This window comes from Panthera tigris, chromosome A2 (genome assembly GCF_018350195.1).
Source record: "Panthera tigris isolate Pti1 chromosome A2, P.tigris_Pti1_mat1.1, whole genome shotgun sequence".
Lineage (NCBI taxonomy): Eukaryota > Metazoa > Chordata > Mammalia > Carnivora > Felidae > Panthera > Panthera tigris.
In genome coordinates, this window is record NC_056661.1 from 78,400,216 (window position 1) to 78,415,489 (window position 15,274).

The 15,274-nt window shown below is 43.4% G+C and overlaps 1 protein-coding gene and 1 non-coding gene across 3 annotated transcripts; both read left to right on the forward strand.

Annotated features, from left to right (window-relative positions):
- The first annotated feature begins 249 nt into the window (after positions 1 to 249).
- On the forward strand, positions 250 to 355 carry LOC122236770. Its single transcript, XR_006215022.1, has one exon. It is a non-coding gene; the product is annotated as a U6 spliceosomal RNA (small nuclear RNA).
- Positions 356 to 4,836: 4,481 nt separating this feature from the next.
- Positions 4,837 to 15,254, forward strand: EFCAB10 (EF-hand calcium binding domain 10). 2 transcript variants are annotated; one of them, XM_007083939.3, is made up of 4 exons: positions 4,845 to 4,999; positions 13,222 to 13,386; positions 13,499 to 13,586; positions 15,175 to 15,254. In XM_007083939.3, exons 1-4 carry the CDS (start codon positions 4,891 to 4,893, stop codon positions 15,209 to 15,211), a joined length of 399 nt encoding a protein of 132 aa, XP_007084001.1. In that variant the 5' UTR covers positions 4,845 to 4,890; the 3' UTR covers positions 15,212 to 15,254. The 2 variants fall into 2 exon arrangements, with proteins under 2 accessions (XP_042820625.1, XP_007084001.1); XM_042964691.1 differs by lacking the exon at positions 13,222 to 13,386 and having other exon boundaries at positions 4,837 to 4,999.
- The last annotated feature ends 20 nt before the right edge of the window (positions 15,255 to 15,274 follow it).

Consider the following 15,274-nt stretch of genomic DNA (forward strand, 5'->3'; position numbering starts at 1 on the left):
TGAAACAGAAAACAGAGAGGGTATCACCCCACAGTCTCTTCTGGCCACTCCTGTCCCCTCCACTTCCCTTTTATACATGCTTCCCAAACATGCACACGACCCTGAGCTATGAATCCCGGGTTGACAGGAGGACTGGGGAGTCTGACGCCAAAGCAGGGCTCCTTATGCTAGCGGTCCACAAATAGGGTGACCAAGTGTTAAGCTGACCTGGGACTTTCCTAGTTTTAGCACTGAAAGTTTCCCAGAATTGTGCTCCCTTCGGCAGCACATCTACTTAAATTGGAAGGATACAGAAAGGTTAGGATGGCCCCTGCGCAAGGATGACATACAAATTCATGAAGCTTCCCATATTGGAGGGGGAGGGGGAGGAGGAGGAAGAAGGGGAGGGAGAGGAGGGGGAGGAGGAGGGGGAAAAGGAGAAGAAGGAGAAAGCTTCCCAGAACTGGACCCCTAGCAGTCCTGGGCAAACAAGGAAAGTTGGTCACTCTGAGCTCTAGAACCACCACCCAGGAAGCTGTTAAAAAGTTGTGCTGCCCTTGACCTCCCTCCACCCCGCCCCATCCCCAGAGCAATTATATCAGACTTCCTGTGGGTAAAAGGACAGACACTGTGTTTGTAAAAGGCTCTCCAGGAGATTCCAGTGTGTGCCCTGGGGTGAGTGTTGTGGGACCATACCAAACACGAGCTGGGAGCTCCAAGACTCTCGGGCCTCCTGAACAACGTTTCTCAGACCTTCAGCTCCAGCCTCACAGGCTGCCCTAAGGCGGGGTCTCAGTCCTGGCTGTCCACCAGGATCACCTGGGAGGCCTTTAACAGCTACCAATTCAGGAATGTAAAATGGTACAGCCACTTTGGAAAAGAGTTTGGCAGTTTCTCCAAAAATTGCACTTACCGTATGATCCAGACAATTCCACGGCCCTCGCTATTTACCTAAGAGAAATGAAATCACATGTCCACCCAGAGATCCATACCCCAGTGTTCACAGCAGGTCTATTTGCAATAGCTCCAACCTGAAAACAACCCAAATGTCTTTCCGCGGGTGAATGGATAAACAAATTGAGGTACATACATCCCCGGAATCTTGCTCAGCATTTCATTACCTAGCAAGGAATGAAATATTGATGATGGTGATTAATTAAGCCCAAAATGGCCTGAGAGATGGCATCAGCAGAGAATAGCTGACTCCACTAGGGGGCATCTGGACACTTCTCTTTAGCATGACTTCCGCGGGAATTGTAGATCCCAGGCCTCGGCTGCCCGAGGTGTGTTGTGAGAGGGAGCATGGCGCCCACAAAGGTAGTCGGGCTTGTTGGCACAGAAAACAATCAGTGAGGCCTGAAGACGTCAGCGCGGTCCCATGAGCTCCCAGCCTGACGCCATAGGCAACTGGGAATCAGATCGCTGCATTTCAATGTCAAGGTGCTGGTATCATCTGAGATTCAAAGAGCAGAGCTAGTTATTCAGGGACTGAGTAACTTGTGGAAAGTAAATGAAGTTCCTAAGGAGAAGACCAAATGTCTGGAGCTTAGAGCAATAAGCCGAAATCACCGTCTCCAGTGGACCACCACACAATCTTCTCTCCCTCCATTAAGGAACGTTAATGGAGGCCCCTCCCCGCAATGGGGCCTTTGGCCAGTCAGTCAAAAGATACCATGACCAGCCCCCTCTGTCTTCTGCTTTCCATAACCCTTATCCCCTCCCACAGGGGACCCTCTCTGTTTTAGTCCCCAGCCATTGTCTGGCCTCTGTTGTTCTGAGCCAGAGTCACTCTCTTAAGTGACCACACATCTTTTGGTCAACCCTGAAGGGTCAAGCACTTAGGTGGTCATTATTTTGGAGGGGGGGGTGCATAAATTGGGCTTTGCCATTTGTGCCTCACTGTCACCTCCAACAAGGAACATAAATCAAGTCCCCAAAGGAAGGATCAAAATGTACTGAAGAATAAGAGAGACCACATCAGTAGTTTCAAATTCTCCCCAGAATCCATCAAGAACCAGGGGTCCCAGGCAGCCCTTGGGTCCACAGGCTCCAGAGTAATGCATCTGCTCTGTCAGCTTAGTTCTGTAAGGGCTCTCCAGGCTCCAGTGCATTCCGCCACCGGGATCACTCAGGCTGCCAGCCATGTCTCTGTGAGAAAAATACAACTAAGGGAGCTTAGATAATGGAGCCCTGTCATGTGTGTGAATCCCAATGTGGTGCTCACCTGAATCTGTTCTACATGTGGGGATTCCACGCACGATGTCTTCAAAGGATTCTGCTGCTAAAGAGTTAGAAAAGCACTCGCCTACATCATCCTGAAATATTCTCCTTCTTAGAGACCAAAGCTGTGTTGCAGATTAGGGCACACAGTTTTCAAGCCATTTCAGAGAAATGACTCCTCCTCCTTCTTGGAACTCCTCCTCCAGACCTTGAAGACAAAGAGCATTGTCCTTCCACTTTGCTCAAGGTTGTGCCAATCTCCCAACCACTAGCTATAAAGTCTCTTTCCCTAGTCCTCCCAGATGCTCAGGGCACAGAATTCTCAAGGTAGGCCCGACCTCTGAAGATTCAATCTCCCACATCCCCAGCACCTTGGCTACCTTCTGTTTCAGACTTGGTTCAGTCTCCTGGCATTGACTTTCTGGTTCCTTGTTCTACTCTCTGTTTTTCAACTGCTTAAAAATTATTGTTATTAAATGCTGATTTAAAAATTTTTTGTTGATGTTTATTATTTTTGAGAGAGAGAGGCAGAGTGAAAGCAGGGGAGGGGCAGAGAAGAAGGGAGACAGAATCCAAAGCAGGTTCCAGGCTCTGAGCTGTCAGCACAGAGGCTGATGCAGGGCTCAAACCCACAAACCATGAGATCATGACCTGAGCTGAAGTCAGACGCTTAACCGACTGAGCCACCCAGGAGCCTCTAAATGCTGAGTAGATTTTAAAACCTATAAAATACACATTAAGTATAAAGAAGCTTAGTTCATTCAGGCAAAGAAAAATCACATTACTATTACCCCTGAAATCCCCAGGATATTCCTCCAAAAACCCATTCCCTTTCCTCTCCCCTCCAAGGCAAACACTGCTGAATTTTGTGTACAATTCCCTTGCATTTCTTAATAGATTTCCTACATATGTTATAATCTGTAAACAATGTATTGTTCTGTATGCTTTTTTAACTTTATATAAATTGATTTTTATACTACATATTCTGAGACAATAGACAATAAGACACTTTTGAGATCCACCCATATGTTTGCAAGTAGCTACAATGCATTGTTGCAATGCTTTATAGCATTCCATTGTGTAATATACCACAGCTTTTTAAAATCCCATTGTATTCTCTTTTTTTAATGTTCATTTATTTTGTAGAAAGAGAAAGAGAGAGATCATGAGCGAGGAAGGTGCAGAGAAGGGGATAGAGGATCTGAAGCAGGCTCTGCTCTGACAGCAGAGAGCCTAATGCAGGTCTTGAACTCTCGAACCATGGGATCATGACCTGAGCAGAAGTTACCTGCTCAACCGACTGAGCCAGCCAGGCAACCAAATCAGTTGTATTGTTGGTGAACTTTGGGGCTGCTGTCAGTGCTTGCTATTATGAACAGTACTATGAACATTCTTGTACATATATCCTGATATACCTGGACAAGAGTTGCTCTTGGAGTGGAATTTCTAGGTCATAGTGCAGAAACATGTCTCTATTACCAAGGTAATTGCAAATCATTTTTTCAACATGGATGTTCCAATTTACGCTCCCATCATCACTGTTTTGTGGTACTGTATCCTTGCCAGCCCTCGATATGGTCCAACTTCCTAATTTTTACTAGTCTGGTAGATGTAAATGGCATTTTCTTGTAGTTTTAATTTGTTTACAGGATTGCTGAAGAGGCTAAGAGTATTTTCATATGTTTATTGGCCATTTGTCTTTTCTCTCCTTGAAGTACCTGCAATGGGCTCTCTGTTGAAGGGTAAGGGCACAGGCTTCAGAGCCCGGCCCTCGAGGACCAACGTCCCAGCCTAGAGTTCAGTTTCGAAGGTACAGTGATGATTGAGTAGAGGACCTCCTAGGTACCTGCATCCCATCTTACTCAGTGACCCTCCCTCAAAACTACTGTCAGATGGTCTCAGATAAGACCAACTCCACGCAGCCTAGTTAAGCAGCAAAGATGTTGGAGCTCAGGATCCCAGCATGTGTCCTGACCGACGATCCAGTGGAGAAAACGGGCTACCTTCCTGCCCCATTGCCAACGCTGTGCTACAAGCTGCTCACACCAAAGATGGTACTTAGAACTCTCCACGGGTGGGGGGCGGGTGCGCTTGGTGGGGCTCAGTGGGTTAAGCCTCGGACTGTCAGACTTGGGCTCATCGAGATCTCCCTGTTTGTGAGTTCTGGCCGCTGGAGGAGCTCTACGCTGGTGGTGTGGTGGTGCGGAGCCTGCTTGGGATTCTCGATCATTCTCTCTCTGCCCCTCCCCCGCTTGCATGCACTGTCTCAAAATAATAAACTTAAAAAAAACAAACAAACTCCACCGTAGCCTCCAGAATGGCACAAGTTCCTTCTGTTATTAGTTCATCCTCTGTTAATTACCACGTGAGGTCTCATTCATTGGATCAACAAGTACTGAGCACCAGACAAAAACAGGAAAAGACAATCAGGCCCGCCCTCAGCCCCGGGGGAGGGGGGGGGGTGGGAGAAGCGGACCATAGGCCCGCAAGGGGCTGTGCACGGGTCACCCTCAGCCTCCGCATAGGCCCCACCCCATCGGTGCCCCCAGCTTCCTCCTGGTGGTGAAGTGTAGAACTCCCTGTCCAGGTCGTCTTCAAGAGAGGCGCGTCACGTGACTGCGTCGGGCGCAGGGGGCGGGGCCGAACGGCCAGGCGCTGCCGGGTCGCCTAGCAACGGCGCCACGCAGAGCCATGCAGGCCCGCGGCAGCAGAGAGCAGGAGGCCAGGGATTATTTGGAAAAACATCGGATTATGGAGTTGCTGAACTATCTCACCAGCACCCTGCTCTTTTTCCGGCCAGGTAAGAGTCTTTCCCACCGCTCGGCTTTCTGTCCCACCGCCTCCGCCTCCCGGCGCGGAGCGGTTGCCAGAAATTCCCAGTACAGCCATCCCTCCGCGCCCGCGCGGCCACCGGCCGGCTCCCCTCTCCAGTACCCCCACCTCCACGCGCACACTCTCCCCTATATCTCGGCGACTTGAGCCGTTCTGCCAACTAACGCTGTGGTCCTCAAACAAGTACTTCCTGAACGGCTTCTGTGTGCCCACCACTAGCCAGGTGCGCGGGGCTCACACAGGTGGAGGCTCGTGGCCGGTGGGAGAGAGGCTTCGAGGAGGGGCCTACTTAGTACTACGTGCGTGTGGGCGCAAGCCTGCCCTTGAGTCTCCTCTTCTGGAAAATGGGGATAATAGTACCCATTTTATGGACACGTGGGAGAGATTAAATGAGTAGTATACAAATTAGCCCTATGCCTGGCAACCAACATGTTTCATTTTGGTTTTTATAAAAGTATACGTATGGGGTTTAAAAATCAAAAGCCACTCCAAGGCTTATCATGAATAACGGCATTTCCCTCCATGTCCCAGATTCCCATTCTACAGACGAAATGATTTCCCATTCGTTTAGCTATTTACCTTGATATTTCTAACAGACTTGCACTGCTACTTACTAGTGTGCCCCCGCACCCTAGGTTTAGGTTTAGCTTTATACTATGGAAGATGAAACTTTAACTCTTACACACCTGCACCCACGTGTGCACGCTCGCGCACACACACGCACTCACACCTGTTCCCACTCATCTCCAATTTCCCAAGAAAGTTAGAATTCAATTTTGGTGTGACCAGTATCACATTATTATTATTAGGCAAATATCCACAGCTAATCCACGTAGTATGCTATGATTGTATTTCCTTTGTTGTCCCTGAAATTAATAATACTACATTTTAAATGTTTACTTAAATTGTCTTTGCAATTGTCGCCAATTCATCGATATCCCCTTGCTGTCACAAGCATGGATGTCCTCCCAGTACATTTAACGTTCATCCAGCAGTCCACACCCCCAGGGCCTCCCCCAGCCCTCTGCCTGCTCCAGTCTGGATGATCGCTCCACTGCCCTGCTGTTCAGCTGTGATTCAGGGTTTTCCCTCACTTTGATCCTAATCCACTTCACCTGTCTCCTGCACTTAAAGCCTGCTTTCTTTTTTTTTTTTTTTTAATTAAAAAAAAAAAATTTATTTTTGAGAGAGAGAGAGCGCCAGCAGGGGAGGGGCAGAGAGAGAGAAGGAGACACAGAATCCAAAGCAGGCGTCAGGCTCTGAGCTGTCAGAACAGAGCCCACATGGGGCTCTAACCCATGAACTGTGAGATCATGACGTGAGCCGAAGTCTGATGCTTAGTCGACTGAGCCACCCAGGTGCCCCTAAAGGCTGTTTTGTGGTGCTTGGGGCTCCTCCTTTTTTTTTTTTTTTTTTTTTTTTTTTTTTTTTTTTTTTTTGCTTTTTTCCCCTTTCTCTAGGGGAACATCCTCTAGTGAGCGGCTCTCTAAGAGGCTGTGCTTTGTTGGAGCATATATGAAAATGTCTCATCCTATTCTCAAACATGATGATAACCAGGGTGGATACAATTCTTGGTTAGAAAATACTGCCCTCAGAACTTGGAGGGCGTTGTCCATTGTCTTCTAATTGCCACTGTTGCTCTGAAGAGTCTGATATCATGATGTCGTCAGATTCTTGTTCTGTTTAATATAAGGCATGTTTTCTTCATCTGGAAGTCTTTAGGTTTGTCTTTTTACTTTATCCCTGGTGTTCTAAATGTTTATATGCCTTAAAGGGGGGTTGTTTTGTTTGTTTCTAATTCACTGTACTAGGTGCTTTGTGGTCTTTTTTAATTTGTAGATTTTTTTTCTGTCTCCTCCTTCTTTCCTGCCCTTTTTCTCTCTAGCTCTTTATTGTGTCAACCAGTAGAGTATCTCAAGGATTGATTTTTCTCCTTTAATTTAAAAGGCTTTGAACCCATCTGGCAAAAACAGAATTCTGTGGAAGGCAGGGTGGGGGGAAGAGAATCTCAGATATAGACAAATTCTCTTAGCAGCAGAGGATAAGGAAGAGGGAGTCTGGGAGTAGTTATACATTAATACCATAATCCCCATTACAATCACAATTTAAATTTTTTTAACGTTTATTTATTTATTAGAGACAGGGAAAGAGTGTGAGCTGGGGAGCGGAGAGGAAGAGGGGGACACAGAATCCGAAGCAGGCTCCAGGCTCTGAGCTGTCAGCACAGCCCGATGTGGGACTGGAACCCACGGACTGAGAGATCATGACCTGAGTCGAAGTCAGACGCTTAAACTGACTGAGCCACCCAGGCGCCCCATATAATCATAATTTAAATAATGATCAGTGTTAAGAAACTGAGATGCTGTTATCCACTGTAACAATATGAACTTCTTGAAACATCTCTACAAATGCCAAAGGGGGTGAGGTAGGGCGGAGAAAAGGACAGGTGAAGAAACACTGAGGAAAAGCTAAGGAGAGTTTGGCTGGCGTTCAGAATGCATATCAGTGCCCTTCAAAGTTCCCTGCACAAGGCCCCCTAATGGCAGAGGAGAGGGGACTTGTACCTTTGGTGTCTGAGACCTTAGCCTGATGCTGAATAACACATTTCTTTGGAGTCACTTGTTTTACCCTAAAAATGCCCAAGTTTCATTTTTCTACAGATATATTTGTTTCTTTTTATTATTATTATTTTATTTTTTTAAATGTTTATTTTTGAGAGACAGGGAGAGACTGTGAGTAGGGGAGGGGCAGAGAGAGAGAGAGAGAGAGACAGACAGACAGAATCTGAAAAGGCCCCAGGCTCTGAGCTGTCAGCACAGAGCCCTACTGTGGGGCTTGAACTCACAAGCGGTGAGATCATGACCGGAGCCGAAGTCAGACACCCAACCGACTGAGCCACCCAGGTGCCCCAAGACATATCTGTTTCTTAATGTAAATATTTCATATTATCAGAGTAGGATTGATTCTCAGGAAGAAATACTGTATTTGTCTTGGGTCCTTATGAAGCCTCTGGCATCCCAGTGTCAAAACCCTGGATTGTAAGGGATTTATGGAAAATAAGACTAGACAGTTTGATTGGGTTGTTATATCGAGGGAGCAGGTCCACAATCCCACATCCTCAACTCCAAAATTCTAAAAGCCCTGCAAACCTGCAGATTTTCATAACTCATTTAACGCCAAATCCTAGCATAACCTGAAGTCATGTGGTAGGAAAACGTGGCATCGCCTAGACTGTATTGGGAAACAGAGCCCCTGGCTGCACAGCCACTTTGCAGTGACCATTCTGTGCTATGGAAGGAGCGAGTATACATGCTTAGGGGGTGCCTTTAATAAAATTAGAATTTCATTTTTAAACAGGAGGCAGTTGTAGTAACCCAGATGAGAGATGCTGCTGTGGAATCGTAAGTGAGGATAAGATATATCTGAGAGTGATGGAGAAGAAAAGTTCAGTAGAAACCGTCATGGTGAACTAGGTTTGGGCGTTCCAGATGGTTCGTATATTTAAGTCAGTGGAGCGCAGTAAAGCCCACAGCTTTGGGAGGCACATTGCCTGGATTCATCCTAGCTCTGGGCCTTGGCAAGGGACTGTTATGAGGAATACTAGGCACGTAGAGAGGGCTCGATAAACGTTAGCTGCGATTATTAAGATGTGGAACTTGAGGTTTGTCCCCCTTGAAGAACTGATTGTTATCAGCTGACATTGATGTAACTTAGGGGGTTAGTAACCTTTGGATCTTCCCTTCATGTTTTAAAGTTATTTCTTTAGGGCCACCTGCCTGGCTGAGTTGGTGGAGCCTGCGACGCTTGATCTTGGGGGTGTGAGTTCAAGCCCCATGTTGGGTGGAGAGATTACTTAAAAATAAAATCTTTAGGGGTGCTTTGGGTGGCTCAGTTGGTTAAGCATCCGAGTCTTGATTTTGGCTCAGGTCATGATTTTATGGTTCGTGGGATCAAAACCCCTTGTCAGGCTCTGTACCGACAGTGCAGAGCCTGCTTGGGATTCTTTCTGCCCGCCCCACCCCTTGCCCCTCCCCTAATTGTGCATGAGCTCGCTCTCTCTCAAAATAAATAAATAAACCATTTAAAAAATAAAAATAATAAAAATCTTTTAAAAAGTTATATCTATTATTTCTGTTGTAAGCACTTTCAAAACATTTTTTTTTAATTTTTAGAAAATATTTATTTTTGAGAGAGAGAGAGAAAATCTATTATTTCTGTTGTAAGCACTTTCAAAACATTTTTTTTTAATTTTTAGAAAATATTTATTTTTGAGAGAGAGAGAGAGAAAGACACAGTGCGAGCAGGGGAGGAACAGAGAGGGAGGGAGACACAGAATCCGAAGCAGGCTCCGGGCTCTGAGCTGTCAGCACAGAGCCCGACACGGGGCTCGAACCCACAAACCATGAGATCATGACCTGAGCCAAAGTTGGACGCTTAACTGACTGAGCCACCCAGGCGACCCCAAAACATTTGTAGAAGCAGGCAGAGTATAAATTATAGACTCCAGACCTAAACATTATAGCATCTCGTGGAGTCTAAGGGATATACGGTAATAACACACCTAGTTCCCTTAGAATTATTTACTTACTCTATCCTTAGAAAGAAATGCAGTGAATTGAAATTTGAAATTGGCCTTTTTTCTCTGAATTTGATAGACGGCTCAGGGAGAAGCAACCGAAGACTACATACATGATGTGATTGCCTTTAGTGACCCATTTGTTTCTGTAGTCTCCTAAAATTTGTATGAAAAGGCACAAGAGAGATTTAAAAACATAATCACAATATGTGAATACTATTTGAATAAAAGTGTTTTTACTTTTTAAAATGTTTTAAAAGATTTATTTATTTATTTATTTATTTATTTATTTATTTTGGGGGAGAGAGAGAGAGAGAGAGAGCGTGTGCAGGGGAGGGGCAGAGAGAGGGAGAGAGAGAATCCCAAGCAGGCTCTGCACTGTTAGTGCAGAGCCTGATGCAGGGCTTGATCCCGGAACCATGAGATCATGACCTGAACTGAGATCAAGAGTTGGAGGCTTAACCAAATGAGCCACTGCTTTTTTTTTTTTTTATTTTTAAGAAGTGTTCACAATTCATAAAATTTGTGAGACAACTGGAAATATTACTGCCTGGCTATATGGAGGTATTAAAAAATTTTTTTTAATGTATGAATGAATGGTATTGTGGTAATGGCATTACGGTAATAGAAAAAGAAAAAAGTTCCCTCTTCAACAAAGGATATTGGGAAAACTGGGTAACCACATGCAGAAAAATAAAATTGGATCCCTATCTTATACCACCCACAAAAATAAACTCAAAATGGATCAAAGACTTAAACATAAAACCTGATACCATAAAACTCCTAGAAGAAAACCTAGGGAGAAGCTCCTTGACACAAGTCTTGGCAATTATTTTTTGGATATGACAGCAAAAGCACAAACAGCAAGATGAAAAATCAACAACTGGGACCACATCAAACTTACAAGCTTCTGCACCACAAAGAAAGAATCAACAAAATGAAAACGCAGCCTACAGAATGGGAGAAAGTATTTGCAAACTATGTGTCAGATAATATCTGAAATATAGAAAGAACTCCTACAACTCAATAACAAAGAAAACAAATCTTATTAAAAAATGGGCAGTGGGAGCTGCCTGGCTGGCTCAGTCAGAAGAGCATCCTGCTCCTGATCTCAGGGTTATGAGTTTGAGCCCCACATTGGGTGTAGCCATTACTAAAATAAATAAACATTTTTAAAAATGGGCAGAGGAACTAGACATTTTCCCAAGGAAGACACACAAAAGGCCAGCAGGTACATAAAATGATGCTTAACGTCACTAATCATCAGGGAAATGCAAATAAATATCACCTCACACCTGTTAGAATGGCTATTATCCAAGAGGCAAAGATAACAGGTGAGAATGTGGAGAAAAAGGAACTCTTGTGCACTGTTGGTAGGAATGTAAATTGGTATAGCTACTGTGGAAAACATGGGGGTTCCTCAAAAAAAAGGAAAACAGAACTACCATATGCTCCAGCAATGCCACTTCTGGGTATATATCCAAAGACAATGAAAACAGGATCTCAAAGAGATACCTGCACTCTCATGTTTATGTAGCATTATTCACAGGAGCCAAGATATGGAAACAGCCTAAGTGTCTGTCTACAGATGGATGGATGATGAAGATGTGCTATGTTTATACAATGGAATATTATTCAGCCGTGAGAAAAAGAAATCCTGCCATGTGCAACATGGACGGCCCTTGAGGATATGCTAAGTGAGCTAAGTCAGACAAACACTGCATGCTATCACTTGTATGTGGAATCTGAAAAAGCCAAAGTTGTAAAAACAGAGTAGAACAATGAGTGGGGGTGGGAGTAGGAGAGATGTTGTGGAAGGGTACAGACTTGCAGCTGTAAAGAAGTCTTGGAAACCTAATGCACAGCATAGTGCTGACAGACAATATTACTGTATCATAAATATCAAACTTGCCAAGAGACTCTATCTTGATTATTCCCACCCCTAAAAAGAAATAATAGTTATGTGATGTGATGAAGGTGTTAGCTAACGCTGCAATGGCAATCATATTTCGAAATATAAATGTATCAAATCAACATGTTATATAAACTTACACAATGTTACATGTCAGTTGTATCTCAAAAGAAGTCCTTCTCTTTCAGAGATGTACGCTCAAATATTTATTAATGAAATATGATCACTGTGATTTACTGCAGAATAATACAGGAAAAGGGGACCTGGATGAGATGATGGTGAAATAAGACTGGCCACAATTTTTTAAAATTTATTTTAAGTTTATTTATTTTGTGAGAGAGAGAGAGAGACAAGAAGGGTCAGAGAGAGAGGGAGAGAGAGAATCCCAAGCAGGCTCTGCACTGTCCATGCAGAGCCGAATGCAGGGCTCGAACTCCTGAACCGTGAGATCATGACCTGAGCTGAAATCAAGAGTCTGACACTCAACCGACTGAGCCACCCAGGTGCCCCTAGACTGGCCACAAATTTTAACAGTTAAAAGTTGGTGACAGGTTCATTTTACTTTCCTGCTTTTGTATATTTATGAAATTCTCAATGAGAAAAACAAATTTAAAGAATTTTGTATATATACATGTTTATATATATACAAACATGTACACATGTTTATATATATACAAACATACATATATACACACACTACTGTGTGTGTGGTGTGTGCGCATAGTGTGTGTAGTGAGTGGCACTCACCTAAGCTGCTACACCTTCTTTTGGCTTCTTTTCATCATAACTGACCTGCATTATTTCTGTAAAGTGGATCTTCATTTTTTATCTTTCATATTGCTTAAATGAAAGATGGCCTGCTTATCCAAAATACTGCTTTTATGTTAGAAATGAACATTCATGGGCGCCTGGCTGGCTCAGCCGGTTAAGCATCTGACTTCACCTTGGGTCATGATCTCACGGTTCGTGAGTTCAAGTCCTGTTTTGGGTGAGCCACTTCTGTGCGCGTCTCTCTCTCTCTCTCTCTCTCTCTCTCTCTCGCACCCTCTCTCTCTCTCAAAAAAAAAAAAAAAAAAAAAAAAGATGGGGCACCTGGGTGGCTCAGTCGGTTAAGCGTCCGACTTCAGCTCAGGTCATGATCTCACAGCTCATGAGTTCGAGCCCCGCATCAGGCTCTGTGCTGACAGCTCAGATCCTAGAGCCTGCTTCGGAGACTGTGTCTCCCTCTCTCTCTGCCCCTCCCCTGCTCATGCTCTATCTCCTTCTCTCTCTCTCTTAAAAATAAATAAACATTTAAAAAAAAGTTTAAAATAAAAAAAAAAAGAACATTCATGCTTCCTAATTGGAAGAGGGTATTAATTAATCCAAGAGTCCCTGTTTTTATTTATATTTTATCCCTTCTTTTAGCTGGCTGCCTTCTTCCCTGCATCATGCTCTTCCTTTGTGTTGCTTTTCCACTCTTCTCTGCAAATTAGAATCACCTGAGGAGTTGGAAAAAAAAAAGCCCAGGTCCCATCTCTGCAGAACACTTATATACATAATTAATTGTTCGATGTCTTGCTTTTCTTGTAAGCAAGGCCTGTGTCCCCAGTGCCTATTACAATACCTTGAACATAGTTATTTAATAATTGTTAAATGACTGTTTCTACTTGTGATATATCTTAATTTTATATTGGAAAGAATTGGAACTATTCTTTTGCAGAAAAACCAAGAGAGTATTTAATATCTGTATTGGAACGACTGAGAATTGCCAAAATGACAGGCTTGGCTTTTCCTTTCTTTATGGATCATTCTAACATTGTGTCTATGTTTGAGATGATGGACACTTCAAATAAAGGCACCATATCGTTCGTGCAGTACAGAGAAGGTCAGTTATCATCTCAATTAAAGCAATAGTTTGTGGCCATTCCATAACTTTCCCTAGCTGAAAAGAATTCTCGCTTCGTAAATTTTCCTTTCTTCTCATTCTGATTTTACAGCCTTAAAAACCCTAGGTCTGTTGACTGCAGATGAAGTTTTAAAAGATGATGGACATGCAGTAACTCTGGATAAATTCAGACGTGAAGTGTAAGTTTATTTTTATGTGACTGGTATTTAAATAATACGGCATGACTTAAAGTACAATGAAAACAATTTAAAACGTAAGTTCCTACCTTTTGACAGAAACATTTCAGTCCCTTGAAACTTTCAGCTGTCTAGAAAGCGAAGAGTGACAGCAAAATGTCAAGCCTGGGGGCAGGCGGCAGAGGGAGAAGGTGCTGGAATTAGGAAGTTTCTGGGGCACTTCCATTCTTTTCTCAGTGAGAAAGCCCAGCAGTTCTCAGAAAATGAGGTGGAGAAGCCCCAGTGTTCTGGAACTAACAGAAAAGTTCTGAGCCCAAATCCCTATAAAATAGGGAGTAATAGAATTTCTCTCAAAGCATTTCCTCAAAATTATTTATCACCAGGTAAGTATTTACCGTCAGTATATGTTGTGAGGCCCCTGGCTGACTCAGTCAGTAGAGCATGTGACTCTTGATCTTGGGATCAGGAGTCCAAGCCCCCGTTGGGTGTAGAGCTTATTTAAAAACAAACAAACAAACAAACAAACAAACAAAAAACAGTATGGGAGACTACGTGGCTCAGTCAGTTGAGCGTCCGACTCTTGATTTCAGCTCATGTCACGGATCTTGCGGTTCATAGGATCGAGCCCCACATCCGCTCCATGCCAAAAGAGTGGAGTCTGCTTGGGATTCTCTCCCTCCCTCCCTCTCTGCCATTCCTCCCCACATAAGTAAAAAAATAATAATAAAGAAATAGGATAGGTTGCATGTCAGCCTGACAGTTTTATTTATTTACTTACTTAAGCAGGCCCCATGCCCAGTATGGGGCTCAAACCCACCACCCTGAGATCAAGAGTTGCATGCTCTACCACCTGAGCCATCTAGGGGCCCTAGGACAATTTTAGATGCAAGTTATATTACAGCTTTAAAAGTACTAACTAAATGCTGAATCAGAAAACAAAAAAATTGGAATAACATTTGATAGTTGTAGAAGGCCTCTAACCAATGTAATTCAATTTGTTTAAATGTTTTGTTCTCTAAGGATTTATTAATCAAGAAATTGGTATGTAACATAGTCCAAAAAGCCAAGGAAAAGTCAAAGAAAAAAGAAAGTTTAAGATTCCCGTCTCATTATCAGTTACATAAATATGAAACAAAAACTGTTTAATTCCCATCCTTGCCCCAGGGAGAGACTGAAACACAGTGCCCTGGCCTGAAATGTTTCATCCAAAAGAAAAGGCTGCCTGCCCACTGTCCTGGAATGGAATTAGGAAGGATTTTAAATGTAAGGACATTTGTGGAATATGAGAGCAATTCTATTTTGGTCACCACCTCATAATGTTTTCTTAGAGGAAAGACAGTGAATTTCCAAACCAGATACGGGAACTTCAATTATGAACATACATTCTAAAGTGATTTTTTTTTTAATGTATTTGCTGTGTTTGATTATCTACAACAGTCTCCCTTAATTAGCACAGGAAATTGAAAATTGCTTGTAATTTATTATCTCTGCTCTTGTATCTTGTTCAACAGACATACTTAGCATTTACATTTGTAAATGGAATTACTCGGAGTTTTCATGACTTCTGAGTTTTCTGGTTTTGTTTTCTTAGGAACAAGAGGATGGAGGAAATATGGGCAGCGTTTTAATAATGCCATCAGTCCAAGATAATAAATGATTCCATAAAGTTTTCAACTGTCCAGTTTCATTAA

What these genes read in the sequence shown, in the direction of transcription:
- EFCAB10 (XM_007083939.3), top strand. Translation starts at nt 4,891, where the DNA reads ATGCAGGCCCGCGGCAGCAGAGAGCAGGAGGCCAGGGATTATTTGGAA. An exon ending in CCTGCTCTTTTTCCGGCCAG is followed by an intron (nt 5,000 to 13,221) that starts GTAAGAGTCTTT and finishes ATTCTTTTGCAG; the next exon opens with AAAAACCAAGAGAGTATTTA. An exon ending in GATAAATTCAGACGTGAAGT is followed by an intron (nt 13,587 to 15,174) that starts GTAAGTTTATTT and finishes TTGTTTTCTTAG; the next exon opens with GAACAAGAGGATGGAGGAAA.